At 50.8% G+C, this 24,039-nt stretch overlaps 1 protein-coding gene across 1 annotated transcript in view; it reads right to left on the bottom strand.

The window, feature by feature from the left end:
- plxna1a (plexin A1a) overlaps positions 1-24,039 on the bottom strand; it is a 172,398-nt gene that overhangs the window by 82,159 nt on the left and 66,200 nt on the right. Inside the window, exon 4 of the mRNA XM_062541106.1 lies at positions 10,262-10,393. Coding sequence (XP_062397090.1) covers positions 10,262-10,393 — 132 coding nt within the window. The remainder of the gene's footprint in view (positions 1-10,261; positions 10,394-24,039) is intronic.

The raw sequence follows: 24,039 nt of genomic DNA, 5'->3' as shown, positions 1-24,039 counted from the left end.
TGTGTGCATGTGCATGTGCATGTGTGTGTGTGTGTGTGTGCGTGCGAGTGTGTATGTGTGTGTGTGCATGTGTGTGTGTATGAGCAGAGAGAAAGAGAGAGAGAGAGAGAGAGAGAGAGAGAGAGAGAGAGAGAGAGAGAGAGAGAGAGAAAGAAAGAGACCTCGTTCCCAAATAACAAACATGCACACCTGTGTAATCTGTGCAGGCCACATACCAGGCTCTCAACAGCAGCAGGAAGGAGGGAAGCAGATACTAATACTTGAAGAGCTTCCCTCATCCAAACCCACAGCGCCAATATTCGCCTTTTAGATCAGCACTGCTGTGAGGAAACCGACTCCACAAGCAGCTCTGAGCAACAGATGAGAGATTCCTCCGGAAAGCAAACGCCTGACATTCCGAGTGTCCCCGTCTATTCCATCCCCCTCTCTCTGTCTCTCCTCCTCCATTGTTTACTAGATCCTACTTCCTGAAGATCTCGTTAGGAAAAAACATCTGACCCTGTCGTATCTCTGCTCTGCCGCGCCGACCTCGGGAGTGGCCGGTGGCCAGATCTTTAGCGCGTCCGTAACGCAGCCTGGCCGCACTCAGCTGTGCTCTGGCCAGTCCTTACTGGACCTCAGAGTTCCCCTCTAATGAATATTACAGGCAGCGTACTGTAGCTATGAAGGCCTGTATTCCTCCTGACCAGCAGCCATCCGAACATATTCATTTAGCCAGCTCAAGAAACCTGAAGCAGAGCACAATCTGTCCACGGAGAGATAAATATGGCAGATACGCGCAGTTACATAGGCCAAGATGAGCAGAGAGCACACCAGAAGAAAAACAGGAGTGCTCTCTCTCTCCCTCTTTCCCACTCTCTCTCTCTCTTTCTCTTTCCTCTCTCTCTCTCTCTTTCTCTGTCTCGCTCCCTCTCTCTTTCTGTCTATGTATTTTATGTGTTTTATGTGTGTGTGTGGGTGTGTGTGTGTGTGTACTGTATGTGCGTGTGTGTGTGTGTGTGTGTGTGTGTGTGTGTGTATGTGTGTACTGTATGTGTGTGTGTGTGTGTGTACTGTATGTGTGTGTGCGTGTGTGTGTGTGTGATGGTGGTCGTAAGTCATAATCCCACGTGGAACACAGAGACTCCTGCTTAATCAGGATGCTCCCGGTATGTGTGTCAATGCTGCTGCTTCCCTGCAATGCGCTCAATAGAGCTCCTCCACCTCATCGATACGGACGCATGTCAGAGGATTACCAGCCAGGCAGCCGAGGCCAGGCACACACACACACACACACACACACACACACACACACACACACACACACACACACACACACGTGTGCGCACACACACGCACACATACATAATACATACATATATACAGAGAAAGGGAGAAAGGTAGAGAGAGAGAGCGAGAGATGCATATGTGTACAGTGTATATACTGTATGCATTATTATGCCTCTGTGTTATTGTTACACTATGAATTTGTGTGACTGCTTTGGCAACATGAATATCTCATTTGTCATGACAATAAAGCATTTTGAATTTGAATTTGAGAGAGAGAGATAGAAAGAGAGAGAGGGATAGGGAGAGAGAGAGGGAGAGATAGAGAGAGAGAGAGAGAGTAGGATGATGGAGCTGGAGAGGAGGAGAGGTTTGGAGAATGAGGCCTGGTGGGGGTAATTTGGAGCAGGTCTTCAGGTAAGGGAAGAAGGCTCCAGCTCCAGCCAGGCTTTCAAAGGGTGAGATAAACAAGGCGGCTCTCCCCTACACAGTAATTACTGTAATACCCTGTGCTGCCGCACTCCAGCCAACAAGGGAAATATGAGAGCAGTGGAACTCAGGTGCACACGCACACCGCACACCGCACACACACACACACACACACACACACACACACACACACACAGACACACAGACACACAGACACACAGACACACAGACACACAGACACAGACACACACACACACACACACACACACACACACACACACACACACACACACACACACACACACACACACACACACAAACACACACACACACTGTTGGCACACATTTCCTTCCACCTCGTCACGCTATCGTCCCTGCCTATATTAAGACGTCCGCTTCACAAATCAAATTTCAGTCAGCTGATACTTCCCGTCCCCTACACTGATAGAGACACAGAGAGAGAGAGATAGAGAGAGAAAGAAAGAGGGAGAGAGAGAGAGAAAGAGAGAGAGAGAGAGAGGGAGAGAGAGAAAGAAAGAGAGAGAGAGAGAGAGAGAGAGAGAGAGAGAGAGGGAGAGAGAGAAAGAAAGAGAGAGAGAGAGAGAGAGAGAGAGAGAGAGAGAGAGAGAGAGGCCCTCGCTTCGCCGCGGCCCGCATCCCGCTGTGACCTTCACAGAGCTCCTCCCTGATTGGCTGGCTGGCCGAGTGTACGGTTTCCCACTCCGCCCAAGAGCACGGCCGCACGGCCTGCAAGCCACAGGCAGGACGCTACAGCCCGCAGGACAATGGGGCTATTGTGGTCACCATCACCATCTTTAGAACGTCCAAGAAGTGTTGGGCCACTTTACTAAACCGCTCCAGAGCTATGTGAAAGGTGTGCAGTAGTGTGTGCATTCAAGTCATTTCAGTGCAGGAATGCATCCTCTGAGGAATTCAACATAGAACGGAATTCAACATAGAGTTTAGAACACTCGTGGTTGTCTTCATATCGTAGAAATCTTTCTTCTTTTACTACAGTAATTTCCGGTGTATTGGCAACGTTGTGTATAAGCCACTTGACAGTGTTTTATGCAAGTTCTTGAATTTCCCCTTGGGGATCAAGTATCTATCTATCTGTCTATCTATCTATCTATCTATCTATCTATCTATCCATCTATCTAACATCACATTTATGGTGAAATTAATCCACATGATCATATAGCCATATCATACATACCAATATATTAGTCATAGACTAAATACAATTCAACAAAATAGAAACAACAACCATAAAGATATACAAACTACTACTAGGTAAGATAGTTACAGTAAATACAATGTAAAAATATCTGATGTCAAAGGCTCTGTTTCAACACCTACACTGGCATAGTAGATTGTGTGTCTTATGAGACCTTCAACCATCCACACACAAACTGACTAACACTTCCTTATCAGGACACACACCTGCTACAGCTCCAAACAATGTGCAAAAATAAATAACTTTGAAAATATACATTTCACTGCTATCATCAACTTCACTTTAAGACTCTCCACAGAAAAGGTATCACTAACACACACACACACACACACACACACACACACACACACACACACACACACACACACACACACACACACACACACACACACACACACACACACACACACACACACACACACACACACACACACACACACACACACACACACACACACACACACACACACACACACACACAGGCATCCGGTGTACGCGCACTCCTGGCTAGCGCTAGCCGGCAGGAGTGGCGGGAGGGAGGGAGGGGTAAATAAGGCATGTAGGGCTAATGGAAGTTTCCGGACTCCCGCTGTAATGGGACAGCAGTGCATCTCTCCTCCCGAACGCCGGGGCCTGGGCTGAGATGACGTGCGCCAGGCTATCTGAAACTTTTAATTAACTGTGTGTGAATACAGGCGAATGGGGAAATTGTTCTGTCAGCCAGGAAAATGGAGTTTTTGATGTTTGAGGCACGACTTGGCCCTCCAACCTGGCACTTCTATTATCCAATAAAGAGATACAAATACGGCAGGGGGGGGGGGGGGAAGCGTGGGGAGGAGGGAGGGTGGCGGGTGGGTGTGGGGGATGGCAAGCATTACCTTTCCACCAATTGTGATGTTTTGACTTTCTGGAAAATACCGCTGGTGCTCGTCGGTCTCAGGGAAATGGTTTATGTTTTTTTGATTACTGCAATACGTGTAACCCAGGAGGAAGTAATAGTGAATCTGAAAGGAATATTATGTCTGCCATGGTGGATTTCATTTGGTTAATGCATGCAGAATGCAATGGAAATCCTGCCTCGCATCAAGCCATTTACAAGGTCACGGGTGGCCAATCCCATCTCCCGTTACAGTCATTCTCAGCAGCGGCATGCCTGAGCGAGCTTACATCCCTTAATCAATTGATGGAACACCAAATAAATATAACAATGTGCTGTGCTTAAACACTCCATGCAATGGGGCCCAGCCTGGCAACTCATCAGTGGAATCAATAGAAACACCCCACTGTCTCCGAGACAGTCTTCAGTCAAATGTCTTCTCTTACAAGTGTGTGTGAGTGTGTTTTTTTAACTGATGTATGGGCTAATGTCTCATGATTGATCAACACGTGTATTGATCATCTGTTCAATCTGGTCAAGAGCCATACCGCGTCTTTGTGTATGTTTTGGAATCCATCAAGCTGACTGGGAGTTTGTCATACCCATCATTAACTGCTAGCTGTCATTTCTCTTTCAATTCATTATCACCTGCAATTAACTACGGGGGAAGACGTTAAGCGTGATCAATGGCATTGACTGATGGAAGGTTCAAGCTGATGGTGACTCCAGAATACCCAGAAATATGACAGTGGATATGTTACGGACCGAAACCAGCAACGAGAAATCTACAGCAAAGTCGCTACACATCTGAAATAGGATCCACCCACCATATATCCTAGCTGTCAGGATCAAACACGACAACCCCCCCGGCCCCCCCCCCCCCCCCCCCCAACACACACACACACACCACCTCCCCCAGATACCCCCAATAGTTACAGACAAATGAGAACAAAGGAGAGGAATGGGCTATTTTGTGTGTGCAAGGGAGGCAGAGGGAAGACCAATGACAAACAGGAGTCTTAGCCAAGGTGTGTGTGACTGGGTGTGTGTGTGTGTGTGTGTGATAGGGTGTGTGAAAGAGAGAGAGAAAGAGAGAGCGAGAGAGAGAAGAGCGAGAGAGAGAGGAGAGAGCGTGGAGAACAACAGACCCGATGGCTGCTGGACTATTCATTTTCACGGCTGCAGCTCCCCCTCCTCCTCCTCGTCCTCCTCGTCCTCCTCCTCCTACTCCTCGGTGTGATGAAGAGGGAGAGGCGAGGAGAAGGGATGGCACGTGGCGGCGCTCACTCCTGCGCTCGAGACTGACTCACGACTCGGCAGCGGTGAGGAGATCTGTCAGACGTGAGCTGCTTCTCCAATTTAGAGCAGGAAAAATGGAGAGCGAGTGAGTGATGTGTGCGTACGAGTGGGAGAGTCGGAGCCCAGTGCACGTGTGTGTGTGTGTGTGTGTGTGTGTCTGTCTCTCTCTATGTCTGTCTGTGTGTGTGAGTGTGTGTGTGTGTGTGTGTTTGTGTGTGTGTGTGTGTGTGTGTGTGTGTGGTAGCTTCATTCATCACACCCATCCACACAAACACACACATGCCATCCATCCTTGTTTCAGGTTTCACAATTGGCCTCCATCCAATTCATGAATTGGAATTATTTTTAATTGAACTGGCTCCGCCCCACAGGAAGTTGAATTTAAATTTGAATTGGAATGACAGAAAGCGGAATTAAATTCATGGCAATTCAAAGCAATTCCACAGTCACACAACAGAAAGAATGTATTGAATCTCACATACGTTTAGTGTTGGGAAGGTTACTGGTAAATGTAACTGGTTACTGCTATAAGTTATACGTTGTGTGTTTGATGCAATCATAGCAGTATATTGTGAAAGCTTCATTTTTAAACACTACCCTTAAATTATGTATATGACTTTCTTCAAATTTCAACTCTACTTCATTGAATTTAAATTGAAATTGTCATTTTAGACCCTGTTTTTCACCTCAATTCAAATTCAAGAATGTAGCACGAGGCTGCCGTGTTTGCCGCTAAATGTCACACATTAACATGTCAGCGCAGTGCAAGGGTATAAGGTGGCAGCACTTCCTTCCTGCCGTGTTGTTGTGGAGGCTCTCTGGTTCACTCTGCTCCACTCTGCTCTGTCTGGTGAGAGGCCACTGATGTGAATGGGGAGGAGGGGGGGGGGGGGGTGAGGAGGGGGGGTTGAGACCTGCTGGTGTGGCCGGGCTCCAGCAGAGCTGGAGGTGTGGGGGCGCTGAGGCAGAGATGACCCACCCCCCAACAGAGAGGCTAATGAGCAGCCCAAGCAAAGCCAACCCTGCCCTGCGGCACTCACACTCTCAACCAGCTCCCCCTGGGGGGGCCCCACTACGTGCATGTGTGTGTGTGTGTGTGTGTGTGTGTGTGTGTGTGTGTGTGTGTGTCTGTCTGTGTCTCTCTGTCTGTGTGTGTGTGTGTGTGTGTGTGAATTAACTACTGGGGGAAGCGGTGCTGATGAGAGTGGTAAGAGGGAGATGTGATCCCTGAGCCTGTGGTGGGGGAGGCTGCAGTGGAGGATGCATACATGAGACTTGTTAATAGAGGCCTGGGTCCCTGGTGACATCCAGCCCTAAAGCATCACCCCCCCCCCCCCCACACACACACACACACACACACACACACACACACTCCCCCACAACACCACAGCGCACAGGACTGGGGGTATAATCTCCCTCGGTCTCCCTCTCCCCCGGTGTGCCTCGCCGCGCTCCCTCTCTCGCTCTCACTGCCTCACTGACCACACCAACATGCCTCCCATCTCCATAACAATAGCTCTCATTCCCCTCAGGGACATCAATATGTGTGTGTGTGTGTGTGCTTCGCTGAGTGTGCGTGCGTGTGTGTGTGTGTGTTTGTGTATGTGCTTCACTGAGTGTACTGTGTGTGTGTGTGTGTGTGTGTGTGTTTGTGTATGTGCTTCACTGAGTGTACTGTGTGTGTGTGTGTGTGTGTCCGCATTATGCTGTGTGTGTTGTAGTGTGTGTGTGTGTGTGTGTGTGTGTGTGTGTCTGTACATGTCTGTCTGTCTCTCCGTGTGTATGTCCATACGGACAGGCAAATTTGCCTACGAATGGCTTTAGACCATTTATAAAGAGCACTTAAATATAACATTTGAAGTCTACCAAGGTGAATTTTAAAGCCGTTTTTTTTGTGGATAAGTACTGTAGGCGCTGGTCCATTCTGTGGACAGGCTGCACATAATGATATGTGACGCACACACATGGTTAAGGCCGAGGATACCTCCACTCACGCCTCCACTCTTTCCCCACTGCAGACGTTTCCAATGTCAGGGCCAGTCAAATGGAACCCATTTGTATCAATTACCGAGCATCTTTTCCTTAAAGATTTCGACACATTAAAGATGATTATCTCTAATCGCTGGGAAATTGCGTGTGCGGCTTGGCTTCGGCAGGCGGGCGGGCGGGCGGGCGGGCGGGCGGGCGGGCGGGCGGGCGGGCGGGCGGGCGGGCGCGTGCCCGCGCTGGGGAGGTGTCGTGGCATGAGCGAGAGCAAAGCCGAGGCGCAGTCATTAGGGGACGAGACGATGGCAAAGCGCAGCGACCGACCGTAACCCGACTTCACGCCGCGCGTCCATCCTCGAGGCTCGATTTGGGGTTTTTTTGCTACGTCCTGCGACGCTGCGCACCCCAGGAAGGCGGGCAGGACGAGTCCGGGCGGACGTGGCCCAGAGCCGGCGTCTCACTGGGCACAGGTCAAGATTAGGGGCCTCGATGTGGGCCGAGCCATTTGGGTCACAGAAGTGGAGCACAGACAGGCGGCGCAAACTACAGCAAACTACAGCCACTGATCTTGTAGCACTTGGTTGAAGACTAAAAGGGGGCCCTGCGAAGCCTTTGTGTGAGCGCAGAAAGGAACCAATTAAGAGCAGCTCTCCACCAAACAAATCAGCCCAGCAGAAAGGCAAATGATGGTGCCGGGAAACAGCCACAGTAGTGACTTCTGTCTGGACGTTTTTGTTAACAGCCTAAGAATATATGGCTGCTTTCTCGGGAGAATTCAGAGCCACATGCTGCTAATGTTTTGGGTGGTGACACATTACATCTCGAGTAAATGATGATCTTCCCTTGATGTGCTTTGCTTTTTCAGACAGAGATTTTCCAAATCACTGATTCCAAACGCCACACCAGTTTCCTGTGTGTAACAGCCTTCATAATTGGATGTGTGGAGAAGAGTGGGGGAGTGATTAGGCTGACATAGATGGACTAGGGGAGGTCTATGCACAGGGAAAAGGCACATTTATCAAGTGTAGCGCTTTCATGCAAGACTGCCGATGGTGATAGGCTGACCACTAATAAATGTCACAGAGCTTATCTTGAAATATCCCCAATGAGGGCATAACAGTGAAAAACACAGCAACTATTCTCAAAGTCAAAACTCTATCTGTCTGTCGGAGCTTCATTGGTATGTCTGGCTCCCACAAACACTCTCACAAACATGGCGCAGACTGCAGTGCATACAAAGGTAAGTTTGACACTTTGGAGTTACTGCCAAAAAAATGAGACACAAATTTTGTGTTTCTCCCTCCCTCTCCCCCTCCCTCTCCCTCTCCCCCTCCCTCTCCCTCTCCCCCTCCCTCTCCCTCTCCCTCTCCCTCTCCCTCTCCATCTCCCTCTCTCCCTCACACACTCTCTGATGTGGAGGTTAAACAGCACAGGCTGATTTTCCCCTGAGGAAAGTGTGTGTGTCTGTCTGTGTCTCTGTGTGTGTGTGTGTGTGTGTGTGTGTGTGTGTGTGTCCGTGCGCGCGGCCGCGCATGATTGTGGCAGAGGCCGTTACGGCTGGATGCTCCCCGCCGCCCTGAAATCATCTGATGGAAAAGGGCTATTGATATTCAGTCATCACTTTCGCCAGTTGTTACGGACGACAGCCGGCTCTACCCTTGATGCCAGGGTCCGGCGTCTGGTGCCACGCCGACACTCATCATCCCCCACCTGCCCTCCCACCAATCACGCGCCTCCTCAATGCCAAGCAGAACAATCCGAGAGCCCGGCGGAGTGGTCAGCGGCGCTGTTCTCAGGTCTGTGGGCTTGGCACGGATACCCACTGAGGGGACAGCAGGAGAGCTGATTCAGGTGCAGTGGTTAATGACATCTGCCCAAAGTGGGGGGGGGGGGGGGCAACTGATCCTCCACGATCTCAGAACAGGCTTTAGAGTGGACGGAACGTTGGACCTGCTCCGCGCCCACACGCTGGTGTTCTCCACTGGTCTGGCTGATTAATTGGTTCGTGTGCAACACACTCCGCATGGCGAGGAGGCTCTGTGCTGATCTCCTGCCAGAGGCAGCGCCGGACGCTGCTGACCGCTGGCAGCAGAGGTGTTAGCTGGCCGAGGCAGCATGTGTAAAATAACAGGGGAGCACCAGTCACATTCGCCTCGCCATAAAGAGACCCCCCCCATCCCACCACCACCCCCCCCCCCCCCCACACACACACACACACACACACATACAGCCTTTTGTCCTCACAGGGAGAGGGGGGAAAAAAACTGATTACAACCTCTTCCTGAAAGAAGATAAAAAAAAAAAGAAGCTGCACTGGCTGCACGGACACACTTCAGATGTGGCTCTAATGATGACAGAAATGTCCTTTAATGAGAGCTCAAGTGTTGGCTCTCCAATTAGGGCCTCAAAAACGAGACAGGGCTGTGGGAGGGGAACAGAGGCAACAGAGGCTGGAAGGAAGGAGGGAGAGAGAGAGGCAGCAGAAACGGAGAGAGGGAGAGAAAAGAGAGAGAGAGAGAGAGAGTATTCCCCCCCTTTCTCTGCCTGTGGGTGATTGGAGTGGCCCCCTTTTTTTTCCATCAGTGAGGATCATAGCGAGCCCCTCCCTGATCTCCCGCAAAGTGGGGTGCTGCCAGAGCGAGGGGGGGGGGGGGAGTGGTGGGCGAGAAACAGAGACAAGAGGAGCAGAGAGAGACAGAAAAAGACACACAGAGAGAAAGAGCGAAAGAGAAGAGAGGAGAGGAGAAGAGAGGAGCGTGCACATGTGCCGACAGCAGGGGGCGGAGGGAGCGGAGATTCGAGTGGGCGGTTGGAGGGTTCGTGGGTGTTGATGACAAGAAAGACATGCAAGCAGTCCTGCTGCGAGCCTGATCAAAGTTGACATGTAGTTTCTCTCACTCCGTCTGTTCTCTCACTTTTCTCCCTCTTTAACTTTCTCTCTCTTTCTCTCTCTCTCGCTCTCTCTCTCTCGTTCCCTTCTCTCGGAGAGAGAGAAAGCGCGTTTGCGTACTGTACACTGTGTGCTTTTAGCCGTAAAATGCGCCCCGTCTTTGTGCTTGTGTGTGCCGCTGCCGCAGTCTTTGATGCCGAGCGGAGCATTGCAGAGCGTTTGCGTAGCGTTTGCAGAGCGTTTGCGTAGCGTTTGCGGAGCGTTTGCGGCGTCTTACCTCTTTGCCGGTGAGGGCGTAGAGGTGCTGGTGGCTGGGGCTGAAGAGCAGCTCCCGCAGGATGGGGCTCCCCTCGCTCACCGCCATGTCCTCGTACAGCAGCGCCGGCTGGTTGACCGAGTTCACCAGGATCTGCGGGAAAACAAAGAGAGACAGACGTTCAAGGAGAGTCTCTAACCAGGGGAGCAGGAGAGAGAGAAAGGGAGAGGGGGCAAACCCAAAGCACAGCTCTGAAGGAGGGAAGGATGGGGGGAGAGAGGGAGGGAGGGAGGGAGAGAGGGAGGGAGAGAGGGGGAAGGTGTAGAAGATGAATGGGAAATCATTCCTGATCTGTCTGTCTCGATGACAGAGCAGGGTGAAGCCCTCTGCATCATAACCTACGTGTGTAAAATAAAATCTAATGCCCCGTAAATCTCAGCGTCTCTCCTATATTGGCTGACAACTTTACTGGCGCGCGCATTCCACCTCAATCTCAGGAGAGGGGAGTGATTAAATAGGAATGCACATACAGGCCACCGCACACAGAGACAGGCACCACAAACACACACAGGCAAGGCAACACACACTTCTCTTCTTAGCTCTGCTCACATCAACATCCAGTATACTGTTTCTCACATCAACATCCAGTATACTGTTTCTCATATCAACATCCAGGATACTGTTCCTCATATCAACATCCAGTATACTGTGTACCTCAGAGATATATTACACATATGAGATATGAGATATAGAGATATGTTTACACACACACACACACACACACACACACACACACACACACACACACACACACACACACACACACACACACACACACACACACACACACACACACACACACACACACACACACACACACAATGAATACTACTACCAGGGGATGAAAATGCAGACATTTAAGTGCTAGTCAAAGTGTGGTCAATTGAGGAGAGAGTAGAAAAGAGGGAAGAAGGGAATTGCATGTTAGGTGTGCTGGGCTGTTAGATGTGTCAGGAAACGAGCTACTCTCAGAAGAGTTGGGTCTTCAAGAGCTCTTATAGTAGAAAGGGATGCCCCTGCTCTGGTATCACTTGCTAGGTCATTCCACTAGTGGGGAATAACAAAAAAACAAACACACACACACACACACACACACACACACACACACACACACACACACCACATTCTCACACAAAAGGTCCACACTCACAGCCCTATTCTCTCTCTAGCATGCACACGTACTCGAAGACACACAGAGGCGCAGCTCTCTGCTTGACTCCATTATTATTTTCCCTTTAAGAGTGCTAGCGTGTCGCCACGCTCCATTCCCCTCTCAGCAGTGGCTCAGCGGTCACTGCCACGCCAGCGCTCTGGGGCTCTGCCCAGCTAATACAGCCATTTAGCACTGACGCCTGAGCGACCAGATCTGCGTTCGGAGGGGGGGGAGCCCGATGGAGCCACGAGCCCCCCCCAAAAAAAGGGTCTGAGAAAAACAAATAGTTTCAAACGCTTCGCCGCCGTTGATGACAGCAGATGTGCTCTCTGAGTCCGAGTCTGAGTTCCTTGCCCCTGCGTCCTGCCGTGGGCGCCCCTGCCTCTCTCTCCCTGCGTTCAGAGGCCTGCTGGCCCGAGGTCAAGGCAACAGCCCCCCCCCTCCCTTTGCGCTGTGGTATTTCAGAGCCTAATGACGTCCTCAGCTGCAGGTGCCTGAGACCCCGCCGTTGATTAATGGCACTGGGCAGGCACCGGCAGCACCAGCGGGGAGAACATTAAAGCCCCGGCCCTCTCTCTCTCTCCTCTCCCATGCTAACGCTAACGCCCCCCCGCGCGCTAATGACGGCCCCGACCGGGAGCTGGGTAGGACAGGAGGAGCGATGTGGAGACCCGGCTCCACCCGACCCACTTACACTTGCGTGCTTGATGATGCTACGCAGCGGGCCCAGCGATGTCTTCATTCATCGCGGTTGTGTGTGTTTTTTTTTTTTTTTTTTTTAAAGGTTTATGGAGCAGCTACTGCCCTGTGAAAAGGAGGCCATTTTGGCTCAAGGGCATGTCAGCGGTTCAGAGGTCAGCCGCACACAGGAAATGAGATAACTTGATGAAGACAAAAAGCAAGCCACTGCCAATTAACCAGTGATGTGTATACTGACGTTGAGTGAATGGAATGAAGAGGTTAAATAACCCAAATCCTCTCTGTCAGGGGTCACATGATTCTCATGGGAGACTGAGAGCGAGTAATGAATGCGCCTTCCTCTCCTCTTCTCCCTTCACTAAACTAAGTTGATTCCCTTTCCCTCTCTCTGTCTCTCTGTCTCTCTCTCTCTATCCCCCTCTCTCTCCGTCTCTCTCTCTCTCTCCCCATCTCCCCCTGTCCCAAGCCATTCTCATGCTCAATGATGTTCCCTCCAGGACGCGGCTCATTAAAGAGGCACTGATAAAAAAAATTAAAAAAAACCCAAGGACACAGCATCCTCTTCCTCGCCGCTTCCGGTACGCTTGCCAAATGGGGATAAAAAAGAATTCCCCACAGTGGCGGGAGGACGGTCCCACTGTGTCCTCGCGCGTTCTCAAACAGACAGCGTGGTGGTTGGAGCCAAGCTGCGGAGCAGCGGGAAGCCCCAGAACAATCCGGAAGATGTGCCACGGGTTCCGTCACCTAGGGGGCTCTTCTTTTGTTTGTTTTTCTGTCTTTTTTTTTTTTTTATGTACTATCGTACTGTTAAGCTTTCATTTAGCCAGGATGTTCCACCAGAGGACATCTGTACCCCTAACCCTCTCCTCCCGTGTTGGAAAAGGACTCCCCCAATTAGCAATTAGTCAGGACGCTAGGCACTAATGCTGGAGTGGTGATGTATTAAGTCCTGGCTTCCTCCCGGTGTGCGCAGCGCTGGGACAAGGATATATCGGGGAATAGAGGGCTGTGGATTTTATTTCAGGCTCCTCAAGGGCAGGCAAAAGTGGGTCCACCACCAGAGCGCCGCATTCATTCAGGCCGTGCAGGAGGAGAGCGATCAGCCCTGATGATCGTTCGAACAATGGCGGCTTGGCTGAGCGCCCACGCACCTTTTTTTTCTTCTTTTTGCACGTGGCGGAAAGAAAAGAGCAGCCTAAAGCCACCCCAAACCCCCACCATTCGGTCCGTCCTGCCTCATAAAGGTGTCGGCTGGAATGAAGTAGTAGGGACGACAAAACAAAAACAAATCCAATCCCAACCCCGGGGCAGAGCAGCTTTTTACATCCCAGCGCAGTGGAGCGAGTTCAGCGTTATTGCTGTTGTCCCCAAAGTAGATACCATGTCACTTGCGCTCAATCACATCGAAGGGTCACGTCCCCCTACTCCACCGGGCTCCCACTTCACCGGCTCGCTTTGTTTGCCGGCTACACTCCGGGGGAAATTCTCACAAACAATCTGAGGAGGAACGAGCAAGACGGACCCAAAGACCCGAGTCACACATGACAGGCTGTGTTGCGCTCTTCGCGGCCCTCTGCCCTTCAATATCATCATGACACATCTGCCGCCGCCGAGAGAAAATCCCATTTAGCGAAGCATAAAGAGTGTAAACTCAGCGTTGTGCATGGCTGTTGTGTAGAAATGGCCAAGCAGTGCAAGGTAGCATAGCTTGAAAGGATGCGATACAGAGTCAGCACTTGGTCCATTTTCACACACTGTATACATTTAGAGTATATAAATTAAGGGGTTAAATGCCAAAGGCGACGTCCGCTATAAGCTTTCCAGAGTCAACCCAAACAGTGCACATATATTGTGCACATATAATGTCTTCCCTGCATCTGAGGGGGAGCACGAGACCATGAAATCAAGAGCAGCAAACCATAAATTAAGCTGCAGCCTGTCCCCTAAGCTCAAGGTTCCAGGCGGATCTTTAATTAAGGTCACTGAGAGTTCAAACGCGGTTCCAGGCCCACGGCCGGCACCGTGCTCCACACCAGTAATGAGCCAGATCAAATCGTCCGCAATCTCGCGTCGGACTCACACACTAATAAGATGAATTTGTCTAATTCTCTAAGACGGCTCGCCACTCAACGACCAGAAACCCCCTGCGGAAATACCTGCGCAGATTTTGACAGGCGACTGACAGCTGCTTTATCAAGGAACTCCAGCCATGGCCAAAGACGATGGCCACCAACTGGAGCCCAGTCGGTGAAAATCTATTCGGTCTTGGCTTAGATCAGTGCAGCAGACATTTGGCTAATTGAATCAAATGGGGGGGTACTTTCCAGATGAGACAAGAACCAATTTCATTAGGACCCCCCCAAGGGCCACGGATAACATGCATACTATGAGGCTGGTCTCAGACATTCCATGTGTTAACATGTAAATGCTCAAGCATGATCAATACTCTGAGACCACACACACTGGGCATTCAATATTGTGCTGCCTTTGTGTCTCTCCAAGGATCGTGAATATGTTAATGTGTTTCATGCAAATGCACCTTGTAGAGACTGAATACACAGCTACAAGGCTACAACAATTATTTTGATAGTTAATTAACCTATTGACTATTTTTTATCGATTAATGAAATAGTTGTTTAATCAATAAATTGGTGAAAATAGTGAGTGTCAATGAGGTATCACTGTCCAAGAATATATGCCCTCAAATGCCTTGTTTAGTTCATACCCAAATTATTGTTTTCTTTCGTGTCATAAAGTAGAGCAGAAAAGTAAGGCAGAAAATATTACAGTTGAAAGAAGACTAGAGAATTGACTGTTTGAGATTGTTCCTCTAAAAAAAAAAATGGCCAAGTTGATGGCCAGAAAATAGTTGACGATGAATCTAATAGTCAATATTTCTTTATTAATTGATTGATTTATTTATTTATCAAATGAATTGTTGCAGCCTGATACACCTACAGGAGAAAGATCTGGGAAGACCTCTCTAAAAATGTATTTTTTTAAGATTATGGCCATTTTTATCTGTGTGTCGATCAGCTTAATATCAGTCAGTGCTCCATCAGCCTCATTTCCTCTGATAAAGCCGAGTTCCTCCGACTTGTGCCAGGCCTAGGGGTGTAGGAGGACAGAGTGGTGGCCGGTGAGGGTGGAGGGGGGGGTGGGGGGGGGCACTGTAACACCATCCCATTGAAGCCAGGCTGAGGCAGAGTGTCTCCAGCCGACGCGAGCGACCCTTCCTGGAGGGCATCCAAAGTATCCGGCAAAGTCCTGCTGACTTCACAGTCTGCACCTTGCTCAGGAAAAAGAAGAAAAAAAAGAATGACTGAGAAGAAAAAAAAGAACCTTGTACACACAAACTCATTCGGCTCGATCAGCGAGATAGATTACTCAGTGAAATTAATCAGCGTTCGCTCGCCGCACCAGTGGCTCCTCCACAGGAAGTCAGACGAAAAAAAAAAAAAAAACTGCCGTGGACAGACAGACAGGGGCTCTGACGAGGGGGGGGGGTCCGTGGCGACGCTGTCGACGCGTGGCTTCCTGAATGAGGGGGCCCCGGTGAGCAGCGTCCTTAATGTGAGAGGAAAGGAGCGGAGGAAGGTTTTTGCCGTCGCGCGAGCGACGACTATGAATAACCCGGGCCCTCCTCCCCCTCCTCCCCCTCCTCCGCGCTTCCTCGTATTAGTGTCGCATCTGTTCACCCAGAAAAGCACACAGGAGTGCAGCCGAACGGCCCCGACCAACAACGCAGACGGAAAGAGACAAGCGCCGGTCTCCGGGGAGCGCCTGGGATGTCTCAGCCTCCACCCTTTTTAATCTTTCAGGCCCTCCGCGGGTGGAGATTCTCCCCGCGCCAGTCAACCCCCGCCGCTGCTTCTACAACCAGCACTCCCCGGCGCTCTTGACATAACTAGGTCTCTCCGTGCATAATAAACCAGCCAACAGATTCCTCCCTTTGATATGTGACCCATTGAAGTGGAGATCTGCATCTGATTGAGCACAATCGCTGGCTAATTAATGAGATGGAGGGGGACACGCACCACTGCTGCTGCCAGTGCCGGTGCCGGTGCTGGAACCACTGCTGAGCCCTGCCATCGCTGTCCAGGGCCAAGTCAGCTCCCCTGGGACAGCCAGGCTCGGAGCAGAGGGGGGGGAGATCCAGGGGCTCCTGGAGGGGGACAAAGCTCAGGGCCCCGGTGGAGGGACCTTTGCCTTAAATATGGGAAGGGGCTCAGCTAAGGTGGCGAGGGTGTCGACGGCATGAAGAGCAAGTGGAGACGTCGGGAATTGTGTCTCTTCAAGAGGCCGTCCTTTCACCTCAACAACAAAAGGGCTGATCTCCAATCTAGCCGTGTGTGGCTGGGGCTCCGCCGCGGGAACAGGTGGAGCGTCTCCTTTATTGGGTGAGGGATGAGAGCGCACGTGCCGGAGAGGAGGTAATCGGGGGAGTCGTGAAATCTGTGATTACAGCCCACCCTCGCCAGCTGGGACCTCCAGCAGTCGGCAGCGGCCGTCCTTCGGCAGGGTCATCAGCACACCGCCTGACCTCTGGCGAGCCCAAATCACCATATCAATCTCACTAGCTCTGAGCCCAACAACGCTAAACACATCTTGAAGGTTCCATTCCCTCCCCTCTGCATGTTTTAGAGGGACAAATTGGTCATTCTGGCAGCAGCTGATTCCCCCCCCCCCCTCTTTCATGCAAAAGCCTTGTTTCTCAAAGCGCTGTGTTGTGGAAAAGGTTAATACTGTTGCAAAGCATTGCTCCTTGGCCTAGATAAGGTTACTGTGGAAATAAGTATGCCCCAAGAGGCCAGCGGAAAAAAAAGACAGCAGGGACAGACTGGCCGATGAACCAGTAAAGAAAAAGAGAGGGCCAACTTGTGTGACTCAGAGGTCTCCAGATACCTGCCCTGAAGTTCTTGTTTTCACAACCCCAGCCATGAGCGTTTTATTATGACAACTCTTACTGTAGATGATGCCTGTTCCCTATTGCTCTCTCTCTCTCTCTCTCTCTCTCTCTCTCTCTCTGTCCCTCTCTCTTTTCCCCTCTTTCCCCCCTCTCTCTATCCCTCTCTCCTTGCCGCTACATTTCACCTCCGAGCAATATCTGATTTGGCTCCGGGGTCTGCAGGGTCCTTGAAGCGTTGGACGGCATCTCATTTCTATTGTCTCTCTCCTCTCTCCAGCCTCCTCCATGTCCTCTGACACGCCAGACACACACCAGCAGTCAAGCAGGACAAACTGTCCTGCTGAAACTAGTTGAAAAAATGGCGGATGCCCTGAGGAGAATAAGAAAGTGACTCCTAAGCCCTCTCCCATTTGTCAGTGGCAGCCCAGTGGTGGTGAGTGGGCACGCCACGCCACGCCACGCCATGCCGCGCCACCCCCTCACGTCATCGTCTAAAGATAGCAACGGAGAACACTAACCAGGAAGTCTAGTCAACAAAGCAAAGTATCTTGAATTTCCCCTTGGGGATCAATAAAGTATCAAAGTATCTATCTATCTATCTATCTATCTATCTATCTATCTATCTATCTATGTATGATGATTTCATGGTGACCAATAAAAGTAATGTAGCTCACTCATACAGTAATTACTCACAATGTCATTCATAGTTAAACTCTCAGGTGAAAAGAACTGTACTTCCAGGTCACTCAATGAGACAGGGATCATGGTCTTCTTACTGTACATGACAGTGGTCATTTCGCTGCATTCTTGGCATCTGTTGCACTCCCCATCCTTTTGAGAAATGGACTATTCCTCATGCGGCCACATGAAAGCAAACCCAGAACAGATGCCCATCTGTGGGTGAATACTACTGCACACACGGCTCGGGGTGGCTGTATGTCTGAGAATATAGGTCAGCTCTGCAAACAGAGCATGTCTCTCTTACGCCTCTCAGCCTACTACAGAAGCCTGGGAACACAGGAAACACACTCTCTCTTCAGCTGGCTGCTGTTTAACATTTCCATCTTGTCCAAGCCTCTTGATTGATGAGTGGATGGTGACTTTGGCCCTTTCACTTCTGTCGCGGACATTTAAAAAAAAAAAAAAAAAAAAAGCAGCCTCTAATTATGTCATTTCCTGGTTTACTGACAGGAGGACTGCCATCTCTTCAGATGTGGCTTTTCCCCCTCTGCTTTTTAAATTCAGACGCCACTCAAGCACCTGAGCTAGACAAACAAACACAGCCCAAATGAGCGGCCCCTTGCAGGCACCGCGGTGAACACGGGAAGCCAGGAGACAAAGCCACTCCGCCGCTGCTCCCGAAGGCCAATTAGGTGACGACGACAACATCACCGACACGCGTTTTTGGACACGGGGGCCCCTCGTCTGCGTCCTGACGGCGGGAGCACCAGTCACCTGAGCGCGCTTCCCCGCGGAGAGGTGCCATTATGAGCTATCATAACACGCGCGGGAGCAGCTGGGGGGGGGGGGGGGGGGGGTGCTCATAATAATCCCACTGAAGCCACAGTCACGACGGAGGCCAGTCAACCCACCCGCCCAGCAGTACACTGATGATGCAATGTGGCCCACTGAGCGATGCAGGAAACACAGCGGAGATGGGAGGCAATTACTAGCCAAGACCTACACAACACACACACACACACACACACACACACACACAAAAACAGCCTTGAAACCGCTGAGAGCATTCATTTAAGGATTTGGGTCTGAAACCGTATAAAAACTGGAGGCACCACAATATCTGCAAAAGCCAGGGTGAAAAGCAGCTGTACAATGTTATAAAAGATGCTATGGTTGAGTAAGCAACAATTTAGCATCATGGTGACGTATAGACTGCATTCAAATTCTATTTTTTTTAACTGACTTCTGGGACAATTCCCATTCGGAGAGAGAGGCGCCACTTTACCCCTTGTGAGGCGAGCCTGAATCATACAAGACAAGGCTTTGACAAAGCTAAAATCAATAGCGACCACCATAGACAGGCATGTTATTGACGTTAACATACACTAAAAACGATTTGGATAGCATAGCCCCCATTTAGACTTAAAAGTATGAATCAATTGACATTTAAGGAAAGGCAACGCTGTGGCTTCCCGAGTTGAAGTAAATGGAGGCTTTTATTAAGTCCATCTGTGGCAAAGAGGGAAGAAAGGAGACAAAAGACTAAGAATTGTGTGTGTGGGTGTGTGTTTAGTGTGTGTGTGTGTGTGTGTGTGTGTGTGTGTGTGTGTGTGTGTACGTGCACGCTGGCATGTGTGTGTGGGCACACATAAAGGCGCCACAATTGGGCAAAATGATCAGTGATGAGGCATTAATGAGGACACATTAGAAACAAGCAGCCATCAGAGACGGCGGCGCCAGACAGAGCCCCTCACATCTGGGCCTTTGATGGGGACGCGTTCTAGTGGCCACCGTCTCAAAGGGGCATGCGGTTGGACAACAAAAACAAGCATCAACCAGCTCCACTTCTTCCTCCATTCAGAGAGCGAACGAGACACGTCCATTGGGATGGACTGGTATGCTTTTTTTTTTTTTTAACTGAAACCAGCGTCCATGTCTGTGCATGTTTGCCAGTGAAGAACCAGCCTCCGACTGGTGTGCTTGAGAAGTATTCTGCCCTACAAAGCAAAAAGGCAGACACTGCCTTTTTGGTCGAAAATTTGTTATTGTCATTTTCATGACATTCAAGTTGTTATGAAGATTGATGTGTACCAAAACTCAGCTCATGTAAAGTAACAAAACCTCCACAAACATGTCCAATAATCCACCTACAACTACTTAGGCAACAGGATAACTTTAAGGTAATTCTTTTCACAGAGTTTGCACTCTGCGTAGTTACTGCCTTTTTGCTTTGTAGGGCAGAATAAACGTCTCGAGATGGACAGTCAGAGGAAGAGCACATGCAGTCCGTCTCCCGCTCTCCCCGCCCGTCAGCGAGAGCCGGACGGCCGGTCGTGACAAGACACTCCATCACGCCGGTGTGTGTTTGGACGGCGGGCCGCTGTTGACGTTGAGATAGAGCGGTCAGGACCCGACTGTTGACTGAGGCCCTGTTAAGTGCGGCCGTAAACATGACCCTCGACCCCCCACGCAGAACCCAAATGAAACAGAGGAAACCAACGGAGCAGGAGCAGGGGAGTCTAGAGTGGTGCCTGAGCACCAGGAAGAGCCAGAGAGGAGCCCAGATGAAAGAGGGGAGCATCAGACGTTGATCACACCCTGTCACAAACGAGGACATGAAAGAGAGGAAGAGAAGATGAGTGCGAGTGAGGGGGTTGTGGAGACGGACGTGAGTGTGTGTGTGTGTGTGTGTGTGTGTGTGTGTGTGTGTGTGTGTGTGTGTGGGCGGGGGGGGTGGGGAGGGGGGGGTTCAGAAAAGTGCACTACTTCCATTGAATGTATAATAAATCCCCCACCCTCAACCCCGGCCCACCCCCCCTAAAGCCTTTGTGCGCCGTGGGGCCTGTTGTTCCTCGGCTGGCTTATCGGGCTGCCTAGGTGATTAATTCAGGGACAGCGGTGGAGGAGCGGCCGCAGGCGAGGCTCACAGTGAGGCCGCCGCGCTTGAAAGGCCACCGACTTATCAGCCCGGAACACCCAGCCGCCGCGCTCGCATGCCATCACCTCTCACACCCCCTGCACCCAACAGCAAGGATACACACACACACACACACACACCTAAGTACCGCAAACACACACACACACATACACACACACGTACCGCACACACACACACGTACCGCGCACACACACACGTACCGCACACACACACACACACACACACACACACACACATACATTACAGACAGGCTTGCAAACGCGTCTGCATACAAATACATTCAGACAACAATAATGAATTCTGCATTGGAACACACACACACACACACCACACAAAATCTTTGTGCATCACCAATGAACAAGAGACACATGTGCACAAGGGCTTCTCCCCCAAACAAGCCCTGAGTGTGCATGTGCATACAGTGCAGTGCAGTGCAGACCTACATAAACGCCGCCGCGTTCATCACACACAAAGTCACAGGAAGTGTAAAGCGAGCGCCGGTGAAGCAGACATGCTCCACTCCGCTCATCATCATACGACCTAGTTTCACCGCAAAAAGTTTTCTCTCTCTCTCTCTCTCTCCCTCTCTCTCTCTCTCTCTCTCTCTCTCTCTCTCTCTCTCTCTCTCTCTCTCTCTCTCTCACTCTCTCTCTCACTCTCTCTTCCCTCTCTCTCTCTCTCACACACACACACACACACAAACATACACACACACACAGAGACGCACACACGCACAAAGACATAAAAACAGATGAGGCTATGATAATGAAACGGAGCTCCTGGGTTCCCTTCACAGAGAGGGGAGAGTGGGGGCGAGGGGGGGGGGGGGGGGGGTGAGAGGGGGGCGGGGAGGGGGGTGAGAGGGGGGTGGGGAGGAGGGGGGGGGCAGACAGGAGGGGAGGCGACGGTGAGTACACAGAGAATTCCTGTCAGCACAAAATGAATGAAAGATGTGTCTTTCCAGCCGAGCACATTCCCTCTCAACATCTGTGTGGAAGAAGCGCAAGTAACCTGCCTGCCTCTCTCTCTCTCTCTCTCTCTCTCTCTCTCTCTCTCTCTCTCTCTCTCTCTCTCTCTCTCTCTCTCTCTCTCTCTCTCTCTCTCTTTCTGTGTGTGTGTGTGTGTGTGTACTTTGTCTGCATTTGGGATAAGAGCCTTAAAGAGCAGTGAGGAAGTGCTTCCTTTGCACCTAGCTTCAGGGAGGAAAAAACACTGCTGACATAAAATATTACTGAATAAGTGATATGTGGACTTCACGTTGGGCTGCGAGGATCATACTCATATTTCATTCCAAATAACCCACGCTCGCTGCAGCTGTACAGGGTCTGCATATCATATATACAGTATATATATATATATATATATATTTCAATAGCATACCTTTCCCACAATGTCTATACAAACGTGTAGCATTCACTTTGGCCCCTATCTCGCTGACTGTCAGACTCGGATTACACCGCGAGGCATTTGCTTTCAAATAGCACTTCTGTTTGGTGTGCAAGATAGGAAAGCAAAGCTTCAAAAAGACGCTTCAAAATGGTCCGCGGCACCAGGCAGGCACATTCAAGCGAGCATCTTCACATAATTGAATGGAAACTAATTCTGCTGGCAGGACAATTGTGGAAAAAACACATCACACCCAAGCTCTATTGTGTGCTGCCTCGACAGGGATCTTTTTTACTGTCTGCCAGCCACTCATTCTCCTCAATCAAAGAGAGAAAAAGGGGCATTGGTAAAAGCTACTTTTGCCCACAACCCCGGCGTCAAGTCAAATCGCACCGATCCATTATTCCCCTTCAAAGACGAAAGTTGGTTTCGCGTCGTCGTCTTGGTGCGCCATCACTCGGGGCCATCTGCTACACCCTAATTGCAGGTCTTGGCCCCCGCGGACCCCCTGCCTCCACATTCTGTGGATTCCGGGCCCCCGACGCCCGACCGCACAGTGGGGGCTTTCTGACGACTCAGCCAACCACGCGAGGCGAGGCCAGGCGAGGCCGGCCGCTCCGCATTCTCCGCTCGCCGCAAAAGCCCGAGAGCAGCGGCCACTCTGAGTGGTGGCCGGAGACAAAGGGTCACTAATGTAGCGGCGCGCTAATCGTCGGCCGCAGAGGCGTAGGGGGGGAGAGGTCGGCTGCGGAGCGCCAAATGATTAGCTCACATCACATCCACGCTTTGTCTCCCGCTGACCAGCGCCGGACGGCCAGCTTTAAGTCCAGAGAGCGGGGGTGGGAGAGTGGGTGGTGGGGTGAGAGGGAGAGGGGGATGAGAGAGAAAGAGAGAAAGAGAGACAGAGAGAGAGAGACAGAGAGAAAGAGTGAAGATGAAGGAAGGGTTAATGTTTCCATGACCATCACATCCTCCACTATACATTCTGTGAGAGAGAGTCTGAACACAGAGGCTTTTGAACACGTCAAACAAACGAGCAGAGCGATCTAGCAAAGACAAGAGACAATCAGCTGCGTTTGTTATTCATTTCAAGAGACATTGTCCTGGTGACTTAATTTCATTGTGGTCACTTCACTGGAACTATGCAGTCCAATGGTTCCTCGCATTATTGAGAGACCATTCCAATCCTCCCCAAAAGCAAATTAATGATCAAACCCTTCTGACGTATCTTTGTCAACAACAAATTCCTGCTCTGCGGCTCCATCTGACCAAAGGCATGACAGACAGCTCGCTGGTTTACGCTCCATGGCATCGTCCTCTCCACTGCGGGAAAGCAGTGACGCCGGGGGCTGCAGGGACCACTGCCTCCAGCAGAGGGCGTCGGGCCAGGCAGCGGCAGCAGCAGTGAGTGCACCTCCACTTGTGGTCACAGGCCAGCAAATTAAAACGATCCATCAACATTATGGCTTTTAATCCACATGTTCTCAGAAAACACCTATTGCTTCTCTCCCGCTCGTTTCCCTGTCTTTGCCCCCTCTATCTATATTTTACTCTCCCTCTCTTCCGCAGGTCTTTGTTCTATATCGCATTGGACACTAAATCATTAACCCACTGCCACAGCCCAGAAAGGCCTCCTGAATGACAAAAGACGTCAGGAATGAGTAATGCCAGGAGTCGCAGGGAGAGGAAAAATGTTTTTCAAACAAGGTGTCGGCAAAGAGGAGGGGGGGGGGAGAACAATGGAATGATCTATCGGCCCGAAGGACACGTCCAGTGTATCAGCCCCGAGGGGAGGGTGGGGTGGGGCGGGGGGGCGCTGAGGAGGCTGTGGTCCTTCATGCAGGTAATGGTGCCCAACTCCCTGCTCTAGAGGAGGCCTGGACGCAGGTCAACGGACTGATCCCGAAAGCCTCCCCGCACATAAACGCTGCCCTGACCTAAATTAAGAACCACTGAGGTGTGCATGGCCGTTT

Source organism: Sardina pilchardus, chromosome 7 (genome assembly GCF_963854185.1).
Source record: "Sardina pilchardus chromosome 7, fSarPil1.1, whole genome shotgun sequence".
Classification (NCBI taxonomy): domain Eukaryota; kingdom Metazoa; phylum Chordata; class Actinopteri; order Clupeiformes; family Clupeidae; genus Sardina; species Sardina pilchardus.
Note: the sequence above shows the minus strand (reverse complement) of the source record. Positions and strands in the feature narration are given on the sequence as shown.